At 39.7% G+C, this 16197-nt stretch overlaps 1 protein-coding gene across 2 annotated transcripts in view; it reads left to right on the top strand.

The window, feature by feature from the left end:
• Positions 1 to 16197, top strand: part of SPIRE1 (spire type actin nucleation factor 1) — a 190787-nt gene that overhangs the window by 14130 nt on the left and 160460 nt on the right. For both annotated transcript variants that reach the window (XM_010375678.2, XM_010375650.2), the window contains exon 2: positions 8606 to 8640. In XM_010375678.2, coding sequence (XP_010373980.2) covers positions 8606 to 8640 — 35 coding nt within the window. The remainder of the gene's footprint in view (positions 1 to 8605; positions 8641 to 16197) is intronic.

The raw sequence follows: 16197 nt of genomic DNA, 5'->3' as shown, positions 1-16197 counted from the left end.
CTCCTGGGCTCAAGCCATCTACCTGCCTTGGCCTCCCAAAGTACTGGGATTACAGGCGTGAGCCACGATGCCCGGCTGCTCTCTTTCTTTATTTGTAAAATGGAAGTAATATTTGTCCAGTCCTTCTCATGAAATTGTTATGAGACTCAAATGAGGAAATATATGTGGGGGCATTTTGTTATCTTGTGTGTGCTGCACAAATACATTTTTACTGAGCCATTGCTATCCTTTGTAAAAAGATGAATACTTCCAAATTATTTGAGTCAAGATTGATAAAGAACTTCTAAAACAATATTAAATACATGTTTGGAAGTCTATAAAATGATTCTTGAGGTTGAAAAAATTTGAAATGTGGGTGTCCATAATGTGATTAGACCTTTGTTGTCTCAGGTGCTCCACCAGATTTTTAGAATGGACTATGGAGGGTTACTTGCAGAATATCAGGGAAAGGTAATTAGTGCTTGACCACAGTTTACATTTTTTAATGATTTCCATATATTTTATATTATCTTGAATTTGGTTTTTTCCTCCTTTTACCACTTTCTGACTTGTTTGATACTCATTTATTGATCATTTAATTTAGCTCCTTTCAATCCTTTGGGGAGTGTAGGAGGGCTTATTTATGTAAATAATAAAACAATGTAACTATAACTTTCCCTATAAACTCTTGGAACAAATTTCATCTGAGACCTGTAAGGTAAGCCATAGTTTAGATGAAATTTTTGAACCGTTCTATTGCCTGACGTGTATAAACTTAAATGTTTTTGATGGGAAATTGTTAAGTTCCTTAAATTCGTGATAGTTGCCCCCTAACCCTGACCTTTTTTTTTTTTTTTGAGATGGAATTTCCCTCTGTCACCTAGGCTGGAGTGCAGTGGCTCACTCTCAGCTCACTGCAACCTCCGCCTCCTGTGTTCAAGTGATACTCCCTCCTCAGCTGAGGCTGTGGAGGCCTCTCACTACAGGCATGTGCCACCATGCCCAGCTAATTTTTGTTTTCTTTTTTGGTAGAGACAGGGTTTCTACATGTTGACCAGGCTGGTCTCAAACTCCTGACCTCAAATGATTCGCCCCCACTCAGCCGTCCAAAGTGCTGGGATTATAGGCCTGAGTTACAGTGCTCAGCTTGACCTTCTTTAATTAATGATCTTTTCATTATATTTTTATTTAAAGAATAGTACTTTATTCATAAGTATAATAAAAATGTGTAACTTACAAAACTCATTACAAAAAGATATTTCTTGACTATATATATATAGTATATGTAGTAAAGGTTAAATAGCTGAAAATGTTTATAGTGAAGGTTAAATAGCTAAAAATGGCAAAGTGCAGTCTATGTCAAGGCTACGTTGTTTTTATAGTTTTTACATCAGATCTCCCAAATCTTGACAGAGGGAAGGTAGCACATTTGAGTAAATGGATATGAATGGTAGAGCTGTGATATATCTAAAGGGAGTTAGGGCGTGGAAGACAGAGGTTCTTGGGATGCCTCTCTGCAGGGCTCTTGTTGGCTAGTTGTCTTGTACTCGATCGGATGCCACAGGAGGACAGGAGATTCTAAAGAGAATGGATACAGATGTGTGTATGAGATGCGTGAAAACCAGAACTGTTCGATTGATAGAGAATACTAGAACATTTGGGATTGTCACCTGCTACAACTCTGTTTATGATTACGCCTGTAATCCCAGCACTTTGGGAGGCTGAGGCGGGTGGATCACGAGGTCAAGAGATCGAGACCATCCTGGCTAACACGGTGAAACCCCATCTCTGCTAAAAATACAAAACTTAGCTGGGCTGTGGTGGCGGGTGCCTGTAGTCCCAGCTGCTTGCGGGGCTGAGGCAGGAGAATCTCTTGAACCCTGGAGGCGGAGGTTGCAGTGAGTCGAGATGGAGCCACTGCACTCGAGCCTGGTGACAGAGCAAGACTCTATCTCAAAAAAAAAAAAGAAATTCAGGTATGATTAGGCTGTGGAAATTTTTTTATTGCTAAATTTCAGCCTGTTAACTTCAAAACTATGAGGTTTTTTTCCCTAGTAATAACACAAAAATTGTCCCAGAAGCTTATTTAATATACTCCTTTCTTATAAAGGTATTACAGTTCTTGAACGGTTGTTGTTGATCAGTTTTGGTCAAATGTTTGAGAATATTAGTTTTGAAAACATGCAGCATGTTCAGGATGTTGTTTGTCCATCCATGAGCAGATCCTGTTCCACTTCCAAATTATTTCATGAACCCTCTCCCTTTCACCCTCCTTACTGCCATCGCTCTGCCTGGCTGCCCCCGTGGAGTGCTGCAGGACAGTGATAGTAGCCTCCTTGCTGGCCTTGAGCTTTCCATCTGGTTCTCTCCACTACATTCTTCACGTTACAGCAAGACTGACCTGGAACTACCTGGACTCAGCTGACCCTCTTGCCTAGTATCCTTCAGTAGCTTCCCATTTTCTTTAAAATCAAATCTGAACTCCTCATACTATCCTTACAAGCCTGTGTGATCTGCCCCCTGCCTGTCTAAACACAGTTTATGTTAGTCATCCACCAAACACTTCCAGGGCCTGTCACACGCCACCTCCTGCTTCCGGAACAGGTTCTTCCTCCCACCCCTGCAGTTGGTTCTACCCAGCTTCAAGTTCTCTGTTTCAATACCATTTTTTGGAGGAATCTTACCTGGCCACCCCAAATGGGGTCATTTCTGTTACTCTCTCCCCCTTTTGGATCCATTTATCACTAGTTGTATTTTGTTTGATTGCTTTTTTTGGGCTGTGTTCAATAGAATGTAAGCCTATGAGGCAAGAACTGTGTTTACTATGTTTACTATGTTTTACTATGTTTACTATGACAGTATGTCATCAGTGCTTATGAGTAGTACTTAGTAGGTGCTGAATAAATATTTACTGAACAATCGAAGGTAGGCGAGGTATGCTGGCAGGAGGGCAGGGTGTGTTCATTGGTCTCTCTCAGTTTTAGCATGAAAAAGAACATAATTTCACGTGGTTAGAGGGACTGAAACATTGTCTAGAATTTGGTCACATAGTAAAAAGCTGGAGAATAATTCTGAGAACCATTGATCTTAAAAGTTCCAGAGATTCTATTTTTTTTTGGTAGGTAGTTTGCCTTTTGCTTATTCAGCTAATTTGAATCATATTGATAATATGACTGCATGATAATTCAGCCATATGCTGAGGTTTCTACTTTAAAGATAAGTAGCTACCTTAATTTGAAAGTATTATTTTCATTCTCGCTGAGCAGACCCGTGGTGAAATGATCTGATTATCAATATTTAAGATGTATAATGTCTGCTGAAGATGACAGTGTTGTCTTAGTTATGAATTCTTTATAACAGACATTTTATATCAGGGCTAGTTTGTTTCTTAAAGCCATTCTGTATCAGTTTATAGGAAGGCATAGGCTTTTCTGTTTCCTGGGACATAAGGGGACTCGTCTAATAATTTTTTTTTTTTTTTTTTTAAACACAGTGTCTGGCTCTGTTGCCCAGGCTGGAGGACAGTGGTGCCATCTCGGCTCATTGCCCACCTCTTGGGCTTAAGCCATTCTCCCACCTCAGCCCTTCTTGCTTTTTTCCTTTCTTTTTCTTTTTCTTTTGAGACGGAGTCTTGTTCTGTCGCCCAGGCTGGAAGTGCAGTGGTGCGATCTCTGCTCATTGCAACCTCTGCTTCCTGGGTTCAAGCAATTCTCTGCCTCAGTCTCCCAAGTAGCTGGGCTTATAGGTGCCCGCCGCCATGCACGGCTAATTTTTGTAGTTTTAGTAGAGACAGGGTTTCACCATGTTGGCCAGGCTGGTCTTGAAGTCCTGACCTCTGTAATCCGCCTGCCTCGTCCTCCCCAAAGTGCTGGGATTACAGGCATGAGTCACCACGCCTGGCCGAATTTCAGTAACCTAAGATAATGGTAGCCTTAAAAAGGCTTCAGATGATTAAATATGGTAAATTAGATCCTTCAAACAACGAATTTATTAGGATGTGTTTAATTAGAAGGCTAGAGTAACTGTGATGATGTAAAAGAAAATATCTGAAGTAGTATTTAAACATTAAGTTTTGAAAATACTTCAACATTATCAAAAAAGTACTTAGAGGAAGAGAAATTATTCTGCTTCATCTCAAAAAAAAAAAAAAAAAAAAAAGAGAAATTCTGGGTGAAGTCATAGGATTTGTAAATTTTAGAGGGATTCATTCCTTAGGTCTGGTGCAGTAGAACAGAAGTGGCCAACCTTTGAAGAAAGACTCAAAACTTGTCAAGTGTAAATACCTTGATGCTATACTGGTAGTTTCTAATTGAAGAAGGTGTTGTGAAATTGAGGAATGCGGCCGGGCGCGGTGGCTCAGGCCTGTAATCCCAGCACTTTGGAAGGCCGAGGTGGGTGAATCAGGAGGTCAGGAGATCAAGACCATTCTGGTTAACACAGTGAAACCCCGTCTCTACTAAAAATACAAAAAAATTAGCTGGGTGTGGTGGCAGGCACCTGTAGTCCCAGCTACTTGGGAGGCTGAGCCTCCGCCAGGAGGCAGAGCTTGCAGTGAGCCGAGATCATGCTACTGCACTCCAGAGCGAGACTCTGTCTCAAATAAAAAAAAAAAAAAAAAAAAAATGGAGGAATGCTTTTCCTCATTCCTCAGAAACAGTAGAAACAGTAGTTAGCCTGGACAGTACCCTGCAGTCCCTGTCAATCCCAACAGCCACTGGAAGTGGGAATGGAGATATATTAGTCCCTTCTTGCATTGCTATAAAGAACTACCTGCGACTAGGTAATTTATAAAGAAAAGAGGTTTAATTGGCTCACTGTTCTGCACGCTGTACAGGAAGCATGGCTGAGGAGGCCTCAGAAAACTTACAATCATGGCAAAAGGCGAAGGGGAAGCCAGCACGTCCTGGATGGCTGGAGCAGGAGGAAGAGAGAGGGAAAGAGGGGGTGCTACAGACTTTGAAACAACCAGATCTCATGATAACTCACTATCACAGGACAGCACTAGGGGGATGGTGCTACATCATTAGAAACCATCCTCATGATCTAATCACTTCCCACCAGGCCCCACCTCCAACATTGAGAATTACAATGGAACATGAGATTTGGGTGGGGACATAGAACCAAACCATATCAAGAGGATTAGAGTAAGAAAACCACACCAACGTACATGAGGAGGAATCAGGAGCCTTAGATTCTGCTCTTCACTCTGTCACCAACTCCGTGTCATTATGTGCAAGTCATTTGACTCCTTGAGCTCTCAGATTACTCATCTGTTTTTAATTAATTAATTAATGGTTTCTGAGGCAAGGCCTTGTTCTGTCACTCATTCTCGAGTGCCGTGGCACTATCACAGCTCACTGCAGCCTGGACCTCCTGGGCTCAAGTGATCCTCCTTCCTCAGCTTCCTGAGTAGCTATGACTACAGGCTTGTGCCAACATGCCTGGCTAATTTTTTATTTTTGATAGAAACTGGGTCTCACTGTGTTACCCAGGCTGGTCTCAAACTCCTGAGCTCAAATAGTCCTCCCACCTCAGCCTCCCAAAGTGCTGGGATTACAGGCACAAGACACCACACCCGGCCAGATGACTCACCTATAAAATGAATGGATTGTGCAAGTTCATTTCCAAGATTCCTTTAAGCTCCGATGTCATGTGATTGGGAGTTTTGGATTCCTAGGTTAGCTTTTGAGCAGGAATTTGGATGGCATAGCTGTGTAGATGGTCAAATACTTTGTTCTTACAGCCTTTTCATATTACCGTGAGTTACTCACCAGTTCAAATTGAATGACCAGGAGCTGTTGCATTCTCACAAAAAGTTTTAGCACTTTTACAGCATTTTCAGTTTTATAATGCAGGTCATTGAAAACAATCTTATTTTATAGACTCTTGTGCCCCTTTGACACCCCTCTGTCATTCTTTTTAAGCACTTTATTATTTTCTGATATAAAAAGATGTTCCAGGCTTGTCTTGTAATTTCCCTGTCCCAGCCCTGAAGTCAGCCGATTGATTTCCCAAGGAATGCTGATTCTGTTGAGGGGGAATGGGCTTGGTGTGCCCCATGGGCTTCTCCCACTTTTGGTGGGCAGAGTTAGGAAATGTTTTGAAGTTGTGTAATACCTCTAGTTACAGTTTGCCACCACAGAGCTCCTTTTCTTCTCCTCACCTTAGGTTTGTATGTTCCTTCTCCCATAGTGTAAGTCATGACTCCCAGCAATATCAGTGTATTTACTCATGTGCTCATTGCTGCAATACATTAAAATAGTTTCAGAATTTTATACTACCAACAAGAAACGAACTATGAAAAATTTTAGATTTCTTTGTAATTCTCTTTATCTTCAGAATATATCCTAATGAAGATGTAAACTCATCTTCTCCGTTTTTTTTTTTTTGAGACGGAGTCTCACTCTTGTCGCCCAGGCTGGAGTGCAGTGGCGCGATCTCGGCTCACTGCAAGCTCTGCCTCCCAGGTTCACGCCATTCTCCTGCCTCAGCCTCCCAAGTAGCTGAGACTATAGGCACCCGCTACCACGCCCGGCTAATTTTTTGTATTTTTAATAGAGATGGGGGGTTTCACTGTGTTAGCCAGGCTGGTCTTGATCTCCTGACCTCATGATCTGCCCGCCTCGGCCTCCCGAAGTGCTGGGATTGCAGGCAGGAGCCACCGCACTCGGCCAACTCGTATTCTTGAAGAGGCCACTCTGTTCCCGTTTGCCTGAGTGCTCCTCTCTTCCTCCCTCCCTCTCTTCCCCGCTGTGCAGAGTAGGCTCTCAGAAAATGTTTACTGAAAGACAGTCTTTACCCTTCCTTGAGCTGTTTCTGTCCCGTAGTACTTTGTTGAGTAAAGTTAATTTCCAATTTTATGGGAGTTAGGTCTACTTAACTACCAAAAGCATTCATGGTCTGAACAAACAATCATATGTGTAAATAAATAAAATACATGTTATAAATCACTATTGAATATGGAGTTTTACATGACGATAAATAAATATATAAGTACAATAACAGTCTTACACTTATCAAACCCTATTATATAAACCCTTAGATAGTAAGCTCATTTTATATATATGTTCATGTAGTCTTTATTGCTTATATATAATTTTTAATTTAATTCATAGAACCTTAGGCCCCTTATTTTCTGGTCTCCATTTCAGCCAGGGTTTCTCATTAGGATCATTAAGAGATAAGGAGTCGTGGTTTGTCTTCTTTTATTTTTTCATTTTTGGTTTTTTCAACCAACTCATTTCAAATAAATTGTAGTTTCAATTTTATTTTTTATTTTAAGAATTGGGAGGCATACAAAAGCTGTTGTTTGTGATTTTTCTTTTGTGATGTCATAATAGATTCTAAGGGGTTCAAATTCTAGTTAAGCACTAAAAAAATAACAAGGCTGATAGCATAACCACTGTGGGCTAGGTGTGAGGGTAAACACTGGGGAGAGGAAGAAGTGGGAGGGTAGTATTGGGTGGAGGGAAAGGTATAGAGCTAAATGCATATTTGAATTTAGGTCAGTGAAATCTAAGTGTATTCTGAGGAAATTAAATTTTCTAGTACTGACCGGGCATGGTGACTCACACCTGTAATCCCAGCACTTTGGGAGGCCAAGGCAAGCAGATCACTTGAGGTCAGGAGTTCGAGACCAGCCTGGCCAACATGGCGAAACCCCATCTCTACTAAAAATACAAAAATTAGCGGGGCATGGTGGCGGTTGCCTGTAGTCCCAGCTACTCAGGAGGCCGAGGTGGGAGAATTGCTTGAACCCGGGAGTGGGAGGTTGCAGTGAGTCAAAATCACGCCACTACACTCTAGCCTGGGTGACAAGAGTGAGACTCCATCTCAAAAAAAAAAAAAAAAAAGCAGTTTTCTAGTACCCAGTATAATTGTGTTATTTGTTCTTTTTGTTAAAACTATTTAATAAGTGATTCCTTAAAATAGCTGTTTTTGTTTAAAAAGTATGTTTTAGTCAGCGACATTGACAGAAATATATTATTTGTTCATGTTCTTTGGTATTATGTATCAGTGATGGAGAAAAATACTAATGTTGGTGCAGCCAAATATTGTTCAGTTCTCATTATTCTTTAGGTGAACCTCTGTTGGAAAAAGTACTAAATTAATTGTATGGTTTTGCCTAATCATGTATTAAAGAAAAACAGTCATATATTAAAGAAAATATAAGTTTAAACATTATTCCTTTGATGGAAATGATCACTGTATCTTTAAACTGGAAATGTATTTGGAGAAAAGCCTAGGAGTCTTGTAAGATTTCCCAAGGCATACTTAAAATACCTTTAAAGTGTTTTAAGGTGTTTCTTAAAAGAAAGCAAGACTTTCAAATGTTTTTATTTGATTGATTTATATATCTGTATGAAATATGTATATATGTCTTAGATTTTATTACAGTTAACCATTTTTTTCTCACTTTTTTCTTTGTTATTTTTTAATGGGCCTATTTAAACTTAAATCTCTAACTAGGACCTTCAGGGATATTTGGTCATTCTAGCCTCTTTCATTTGCATAGATATTCTCATAGACATAATAAAACCATAGCCAGAGAATCTCAAATGTTTTTATCAATGATTTGAAAAAAGCTGAAATCCTTTGAAAGTAATCCTTTTCATTTTTATTACAGGTAAATTGGGATATTCACAATGTATGGAAACAGAGGTAAGTGAAATACTCAAATATTTCTTAGTAAAGCAACTTTGCAATCCTGTTTAGACTAACTTGAGTAGTGAACTATCTCACTATAGGTTCTTGGTCTTCTGATAAGATTTCTTTTTTTTTTTTTTTTTTTTTTTTGAGATGGAGCTTTGCTCTTGTTGCCCAAGATCGTGCAATGGTGCGACCGTGGCTCACTATAACCTTCACCTCCTGGATTCAAGCGATTCTCCCACCTCAACCTTCTGAGTAGCTGGGATTATAGGTGCCCACCACCACGCCCAGCTAATTTTTGTATTTTTAGTAGAGATGGGGTTTTACCATGTTGGCCAGGCTGGTCTCGAACTCCTGACCTCCGGTGATCCACCTGCCTCAGCCTCCCAAAGTGGTGGGATTACAGGCGTGAGTCACCGCACCCGGCCCTGATAAGATATTTTGAGAGCAGGTGTGTATTTCCTGGGTTTAGGAAGAGTAAAATGTGAAGAAAAATTAGTTGCCTTGTCCATATTTTTATAACGTCAGGTTGTGTTATAAAGAATAGCTTAGTTATCATTTTAAAATTTAACCGTATGATTATTTGCAGAATTGAGTTAGCTAAGATCCAGAGCCCTTAGTAATTTCAGTTTTTTTTTCATAATTCAGTGCAGTGTGTCATATAATAAATACAGCATTTAAATGTGTTAGACTCCATTGGAGCTGCTTTAATTTAAGAAAAAATAGGGACTTGGAAACAATGTTTTAGTATGATGAATAATAAATTTGGTGTTTTGTTATTTATACAAGTAGGTTATTATTTTTTAATAATTTAATTTCATTCAAATTTCTGATTGTGAAATTTAAGGGGTTTCTATGTGTTTGTTGTAGGGATTTCAAGCATGATACTGAAATACCAGGTCAGCATATATGTGTGGTGTTCTTTTCAGTAGCAGTTTCATCATCCTTAGATGAATGTTTTGTTAGTGGCAGTGCCCAAATAAAGGATTTAAGAAGTTGTATTTCAAATTTTATAATGCATCTACATATTGATCTAGGTTTTAGTAAGTTTTAATTGTTGTTTTAAATGAAATGTAGGCTTCCCAAGGGATTATATGGTATAATAGAGAAACAAAAGTAATTTATCCCTTTTTTTTGCATTAATTTTTGTATTTTCTTTTTTTCTTTGAGACAGAGCCTTGCTCTGTCTCCCAGGCTGGAGTGCAGTGGCACAATCTTGGCTCACTGCAACCTCCACCTCCCCGGTTCAAGTGATTCTTCTGCTTTAGCCTCCCGAGTAGCTGGGACTACAGGTGCATGCCACCATCCCGGCTAGTTTTTGTATTTTCAGTAGAGACGGGGTTTCACCATGTTGTCCAGGCTAGTCTCAGACTCCTGGTCTCAGGTGATCTACCATTACAGGCGTGAGCCACTGCACTCAGCCCATTTTTGTATTTTCTATTCAACTTTGAAAGGAGGGACAATTTTTTCCAAATTAGATCTAAAAAGGCAAGAACTTAATATTTTTATATTGGTAGAATTTTTGATATACTATTCAACATGACACAAAGGGGTGGGATTTGATTTGAGTCAGAAGAGATAAGTTTTGTGGTTTTGGGGTATGTATTTTTCTAGCTATGCAATTTTGAGTAAGTAATTTTTTCTTCCAGAACTTTGTCTTTCTTATCTATAAAATGTTAATGGTGGCCAGGCGCGGTGGCTCACGCCTGTAATCCCAGCACTTTGGGAGGCCAAGATGGGCGGATCACAAGGTCGGGAGATCGAGACCATCCTGGCTAGCATGGTGAAACTCCGTCTCTACTAAAAATACAAAAAAAAAAAAAAAAAAAAAAAATTAGCCAACGGTGGTGGCAGGCACCTGTAGTCCCAGCTACTCGGTAGGCTAAGGCAGGAGAATGTCATGAATCCGGGAGGTGGAGCTTGCGCCATTGCACTCCAGCCTGGGTGACAGAGCGAGATTCTGTCTCAGAAAAAAAAAAAAAAGTTAACGGTAATTTGTATTAACCTCATAGCTTATGAAATTTTTAAAGAGATACTGTATATTAAAATGTTTCATAAACCTGAAAGACACTACTGTGAATTAAGATGATACAAATATAGTCAGCATTCATCTGTGTTTAAGTAATGAAATATGAAAATTTTACATGCAAGGCACAGTTATCTCATTATTATTTTATTATATTGTCATAAAATCCACATGATCTTAACATTAGTTTAGTACTCACTTTGTAAAGACCCATTCATTCATTTTATCTCCTAATTGACAGCCCTTACAATTTGTTCCATAACATAGGTCACCAAAAGAATTGGAATCTAACTAAATAGAACTCTTTCAGAATTAAAAAAAATAATAATTATTATTTGAAGAGGACAAAACACAAGGAAACAAAAATTTCAATCTGATATTGATTTAATTCAGAAAAATAGGTTCAGGGTATTTTCTAGGGATAACAGTGGTTACCAGTGGGGAGGAAATTGGGATTGTGGATGGTCATTTATCCATATTGTTTGATTAAAAAAAAATAAGAGTATCTGTGTATTACTTTGGTAATTAAGATAGCAAAAAACAGAGTGGTGAGGCGGTAGAGGCAGTGGGAACTACTTTTTTTTTTAGAAGTTTGGTGACATGAGAGAAGGAAGAAAACAGCATAAGGAGGAAGTTTTCTGTTGTGTTTTAGGTTAGAGACAATGGTCCATTTGGCGGTGGTGGTGTGAGGGAGCCTGGAGAGCATGAGCCAGGTTCAAGCGTGGTTATCTAATGAAGCAGACCCAGGAACACGTGGGAGACGATGGTTGTCTGGAGTAGCAGGAACTTGTGGGAGACGATGGTTGTCTGGAGTAGTGCTGCTCAGAACCAAGACTGGTCTAGGGCTCTGTGGTCTCTGAGACCCTGTCAGGGGATCTGCAAGGTCAAAACTGTTTTCATAGTACTACTAGGATATCATTTGCCTTTATGCTTTCATTCTCTTAAGAGCGTATCATGGAGTTTTTGGAGGCCATATGACTGCATGAGGAAGACTGTCTGAATGACTGCAGAAGCAGATGAGATCCAGCTTTTTTTTTTTTTTTTTTTTTTTTTTTGGAGACAGGGTCTTGCTCTGTCACCCAGGCTGGAGTGCAGTGCCATGATACCGGCTCACTGTAGCCTCAACTTCTTAGGTTCAAGTCATCCTCCCACCTCAGCCCTCTGAGTAGGTGGGACTGCAGCTGCATGTCACCATGCCTGACTGGTTTTTTATTTTTTACTTTATTTTTTGAGACAGAGTCTCGCTCTGTCGCCCAGACTGGAGTGCAGTGGCGCGATCTCCGCTCACTACAACCTCCGCCTCCTGGGTTCAAGCGATTCTCCTACCTCAGCCTCCCGAGTAGCTGAGACTACAGACATGTGCCATGATGCCTGGCTAATTTTTGTATTTTTAGTAGAGACAGGGTTTCGCCATGCTGGCCAGGCTGGTTTCGAACCCCTGACCTTGTCATCTGCCTGCCTCGGCCTCCTAAAGTGTTGGGATTATAAGCGTAAGCCACTGTGCCCAGCCTGTTTTTTTTATTTTTAGTTTTGTTTTTTGTAGAGATAGGGTTTTGCTATGTTGCCCGGGCTGGTCTCCAACTCCTGAGCTCAAGCAATCCTCATGCCTTGGCCTCTCATAATGTTGGGATTGTATATGTGAGACACTTTTTCCAGCCTCTCTGGCTGTCTTTCATTGAGCCTGACATTAAAAGGTTTTGTAAGATGTAAAAAATTCCACCCTTCTAATTTTTTTTTTTTTTTTTTTTTTTTTGAGATGGAATCTCGTTCTGTCGCCCAGGCTGGAGTGCAGTGGCATGATCCTGGCTCACTGCAAGCTCCGCCGCCTCCCGGGTTCCTGCCATTCTCCTGCCTCAGCCTCCCGAGAAGCTGGGACTACAGGCGCCCGCCACCACGCCCGGCTAATTTTTTTGTATTTTTAGTAGAGACGGGGTTTCACCATGTTCGCCAGGATGGTCTCGATCTCCTGACCTCATGATCTGCCCGCCTCGGCCTCCCAAAGTGTTGGGATTACAGGCGTGAGCCACCGTGCCTGGCCTCTAATTTTTTAATGTAGTTTTTTTTTTCCTCCATGAAATGTTATTAACATTTAATGGGCTTAAATTAATTAATACATATTTTAAACATTTTTTGGTTTTAATTTCTAATACAGTAAATATTGATAGATTATAGCCCACATTAAAAAAAAAAGCTCTTTGGGCTCCTCTAATATCTTAGTGTGTAGAGAGATTCTAAAACCAAAATTTAAAGGTTTGAGAGCTGTGGTATAAGAGCACAGATGGCAGAGGTACTTCTTCCTGAGAAACAGAATCAGGAGGTGGGAGGAAAGTAGAGTCCTGGGGTAGGCAGCAAGAAGCTCAGGCATCCTTGCCATATGGGTTTAAGCCTCTTTTTGTCAGCAAGAAGGCAGGCTCATTGCTGAGACTGAGGTTACACTGGGTCACAAAGGGGACTGACTGCTAGAGCCTCTGTTGGCTCTTAAATTGTTTTTCTATTGAGCAAAGCAAATTGTTTTTTTACTTCTGCCACGCCCTCTGTAAACCCCTCACCGAACTCTTGCATAAGCTGCCTGAAGGATGGGGCTGGCTGCCATTCTGGGGCAGCCGGTTCAGCCTTTCTGAATTCAGAGAGGCCTTGTTTGGTGGCCCTTGTGCCCAGGCTCAGCTCATGGGGCCTCCCTTTCCTTCTCTGCCTCCAATTCTCTATTGAGGGTGGATAGTTGAAAAAATTATTATTATTTTTTGAGACAGAGTCTCGCTCTTGCTCAGGCTGGAGTGCAGTGCAGTGGCACAATCTCAGCTCACTGCAACCTCTGCCTCCCAGGTTCAAGCGATTCTCCTGCCTCAGCCTCCTGAGTAGCTGGGATTACAGGCATGCGCCACCACACCCGGCTAATTTTTGTATTTTTAGCAGAGATGGAGTTTTGCCATGTTGGCCAGTCTGGTCTCGAACTCGGGACTTCAGGTGATCTGCCCACCTCAGCCTCCAAAGTGCTGGGATTGCAGGCATGAGCCACTGTGCCCGCCACAAAAAGTATTTACAGTTTGTTTAGCATCAAGCCTAGCTTTATATGTGCAGCATATTGTGTGTGATTCCTGGTTGAGAAGTGTAAGGTTTCCTGGGAGTAAGAAGGAAGTTCTTAAGCAAGGCTTACAGACGCCCAGGGAAAACAAAATCCCTTTATCTCTCTGGGGTTTTAGGACTCTCATCAATTCACATAATTGAAATAGAGAGCATCAATTGTTCAACTGTTTTTTATTTTAATAGTTTTTGTAGTACATAAAAATCATATTATGAATTATTTTGTAGTTTTACTTATAACTTTTTTAGCACTTTTACTGTATTCATAAAAATTAAAAATTATGAGTTCTGAGAAAGCAGTGAAATAATATATAGGTATTTGATTAACTTTTATGTGATCTTTTACCTCAAGCTAATGTTTCTCAAAGTCTAGTGTTTTACCTTATTTCTTACTGTTTGGAAAATGTTTTAATATACTTGATTATACTAAATATTTTCCAGTATTTGAACTCATTAAGGGAAATCTTTCATATGATTTGTTTTAAATGACATGCAATTTTTTTTTACTTTAATAGGCAATTTAATTTTTCCCTATAACTTTTCTATTTTTTGAAGGTATAATTTACATACAGTAAAATTTATCTTTTTATTTAATTCTTTGAGTTTTGACAAGCATATTTTGTTGTTAACTATCCCTTACAATCAAGTTTTGTCACCCCCTTAATGTCCCCCATGCCACTTTGTAGTTAGCCCTGCCCCTCCTTCCAGCCCCTGGCAGCCACTGATCTGTATGTTGTCCTTACAGTTTTGGGAAGGACGTGTAATTTAAACAGCGTGTGACCCGTATTTCTCCCTTCCTAGTAGTGGCTCACAGCTCAGACTACTAATTTATAAACTCTTGAGTGACTAACCTTTACTCGTGAGCACTTGCCTATAAAGGAAAGCAGTTCAGACCCAGATTTAAGGGTAGCTTTTATTCCAGTTTTACAAATTTTTCCTACTGCCATTGTTTAAGTAGTTTTGTAGATGATACTCTTACTTTTGAAGAAAATTGCTAAATATTTGAAAATACTAAAACAGAACTGATTTGAATTTCCATGTATTTTAATTGAGGCTTTTACATTAGTTTTTTTTTCAGCTTTCCAAATTTCATCACATTCTTGTCTCCTATTAATCACCACTAATTATTTAGCACTCAGAGGCCCTTTTCCTTTAACAGGAAAGAAGGTTAAATGAATAACTGGAACAATCCTGTTCCCTTGGGGGATTAACTGTATTTTAAGTGGAATAGGTTAAAGTATTATATAAAGTTAAATGAACTTTTATCGTTACTTTAATCTTGATAGAACTGGTTTGTAAAAATTGTACCATAGAATCATTTAAACTTTAGTGAGGGAAATGATTAAAAAGACTCATGTTCACATCTTAGAAACAAAGTTCTTATATACTGGGCGTAAGTACCTATTCTGTGTTTCATTCCCACATGCATCTTTAAGAAATATTTTACAGCTTACTCATTCCTATACACCAATAACAGACAAACACAGAGCCAAATCATGAGTGAACTTGCATTCATAATTGCTACAAAGAGAATAAAATACCTAGGAATCCAACTTACAAGGGATGTAAAGGACCTCTTCAAGGAGAACTACAAACCATTGCTCAACGAAATAAAAGAGGACACAAACAAATGGAAGAACATTCCATGCTTATGGATAGGAAGAATCAGTATCATGAAAATGCCCATACTGCCCAAGGTAATTTATAGATTCAGTACCATCTCAAGCTACCTGATTTGAATTCAATGACTGTCTTCACCAATGACTGTCTTCACAGAATTGGAAAAAACTACTTTAAAGTTCATATGGAACCAAAAAAGAGCCCGCATCGCGAAGACAATCCTAAGCAAAAAGAACAAAACTGGAGGCATCACACTACCTGACTTCAGACTATACTACAAGGCTACAGTAACCAAAACAGCATGGTACTGCTACCAAAACAGAGATATAGACCAATGGAACAGAATAGAGGCTTCAGAAATAACACCACACATCTACAACCATCTGATCTTTGACAAACCTGACAAAAACAAGAAATGGGGAAAGGATTCCCTATTTAATAAATGGTGCTGGGAAAACTGGCTAGCCATGTGTAGAAAGCTGAAACTAGATCTCTTGCTTATACTTTATACAAAAATTAATTCAAAAGGGATTAAAGACTAAAATGTTAGACCTAAAGCTATAAAAACCCTCAAAGAAAACCTAGGCAATACTATTCAGGACATAGGCATGGGGATGGACTTCATGACTCAGACACCAAAGGCCATGGCAACAAAAGCCAAAATAGACAAATGGAATCTAATTAAACCAAAGAGCTTCTGCACGGCAAAAGAAACTACCGTCAGAGTGAGCAGGCAACCTACAGAATGAGAAAAGATTTTTGCTATCTACCCATCTGACAGAGGGCTAATATCCAGAACCTACAAAGAACTCAAATTTACAAGAAAAAAAAACCCCATCAAA

The sequence above is a fragment of the Rhinopithecus roxellana genome, chromosome 21 (genome assembly GCF_007565055.1).
Source record: "Rhinopithecus roxellana isolate Shanxi Qingling chromosome 21, ASM756505v1, whole genome shotgun sequence".
Lineage (NCBI taxonomy): Eukaryota > Metazoa > Chordata > Mammalia > Primates > Cercopithecidae > Rhinopithecus > Rhinopithecus roxellana.
This window is presented reverse-complemented; position numbering and strand designations above follow the sequence as displayed.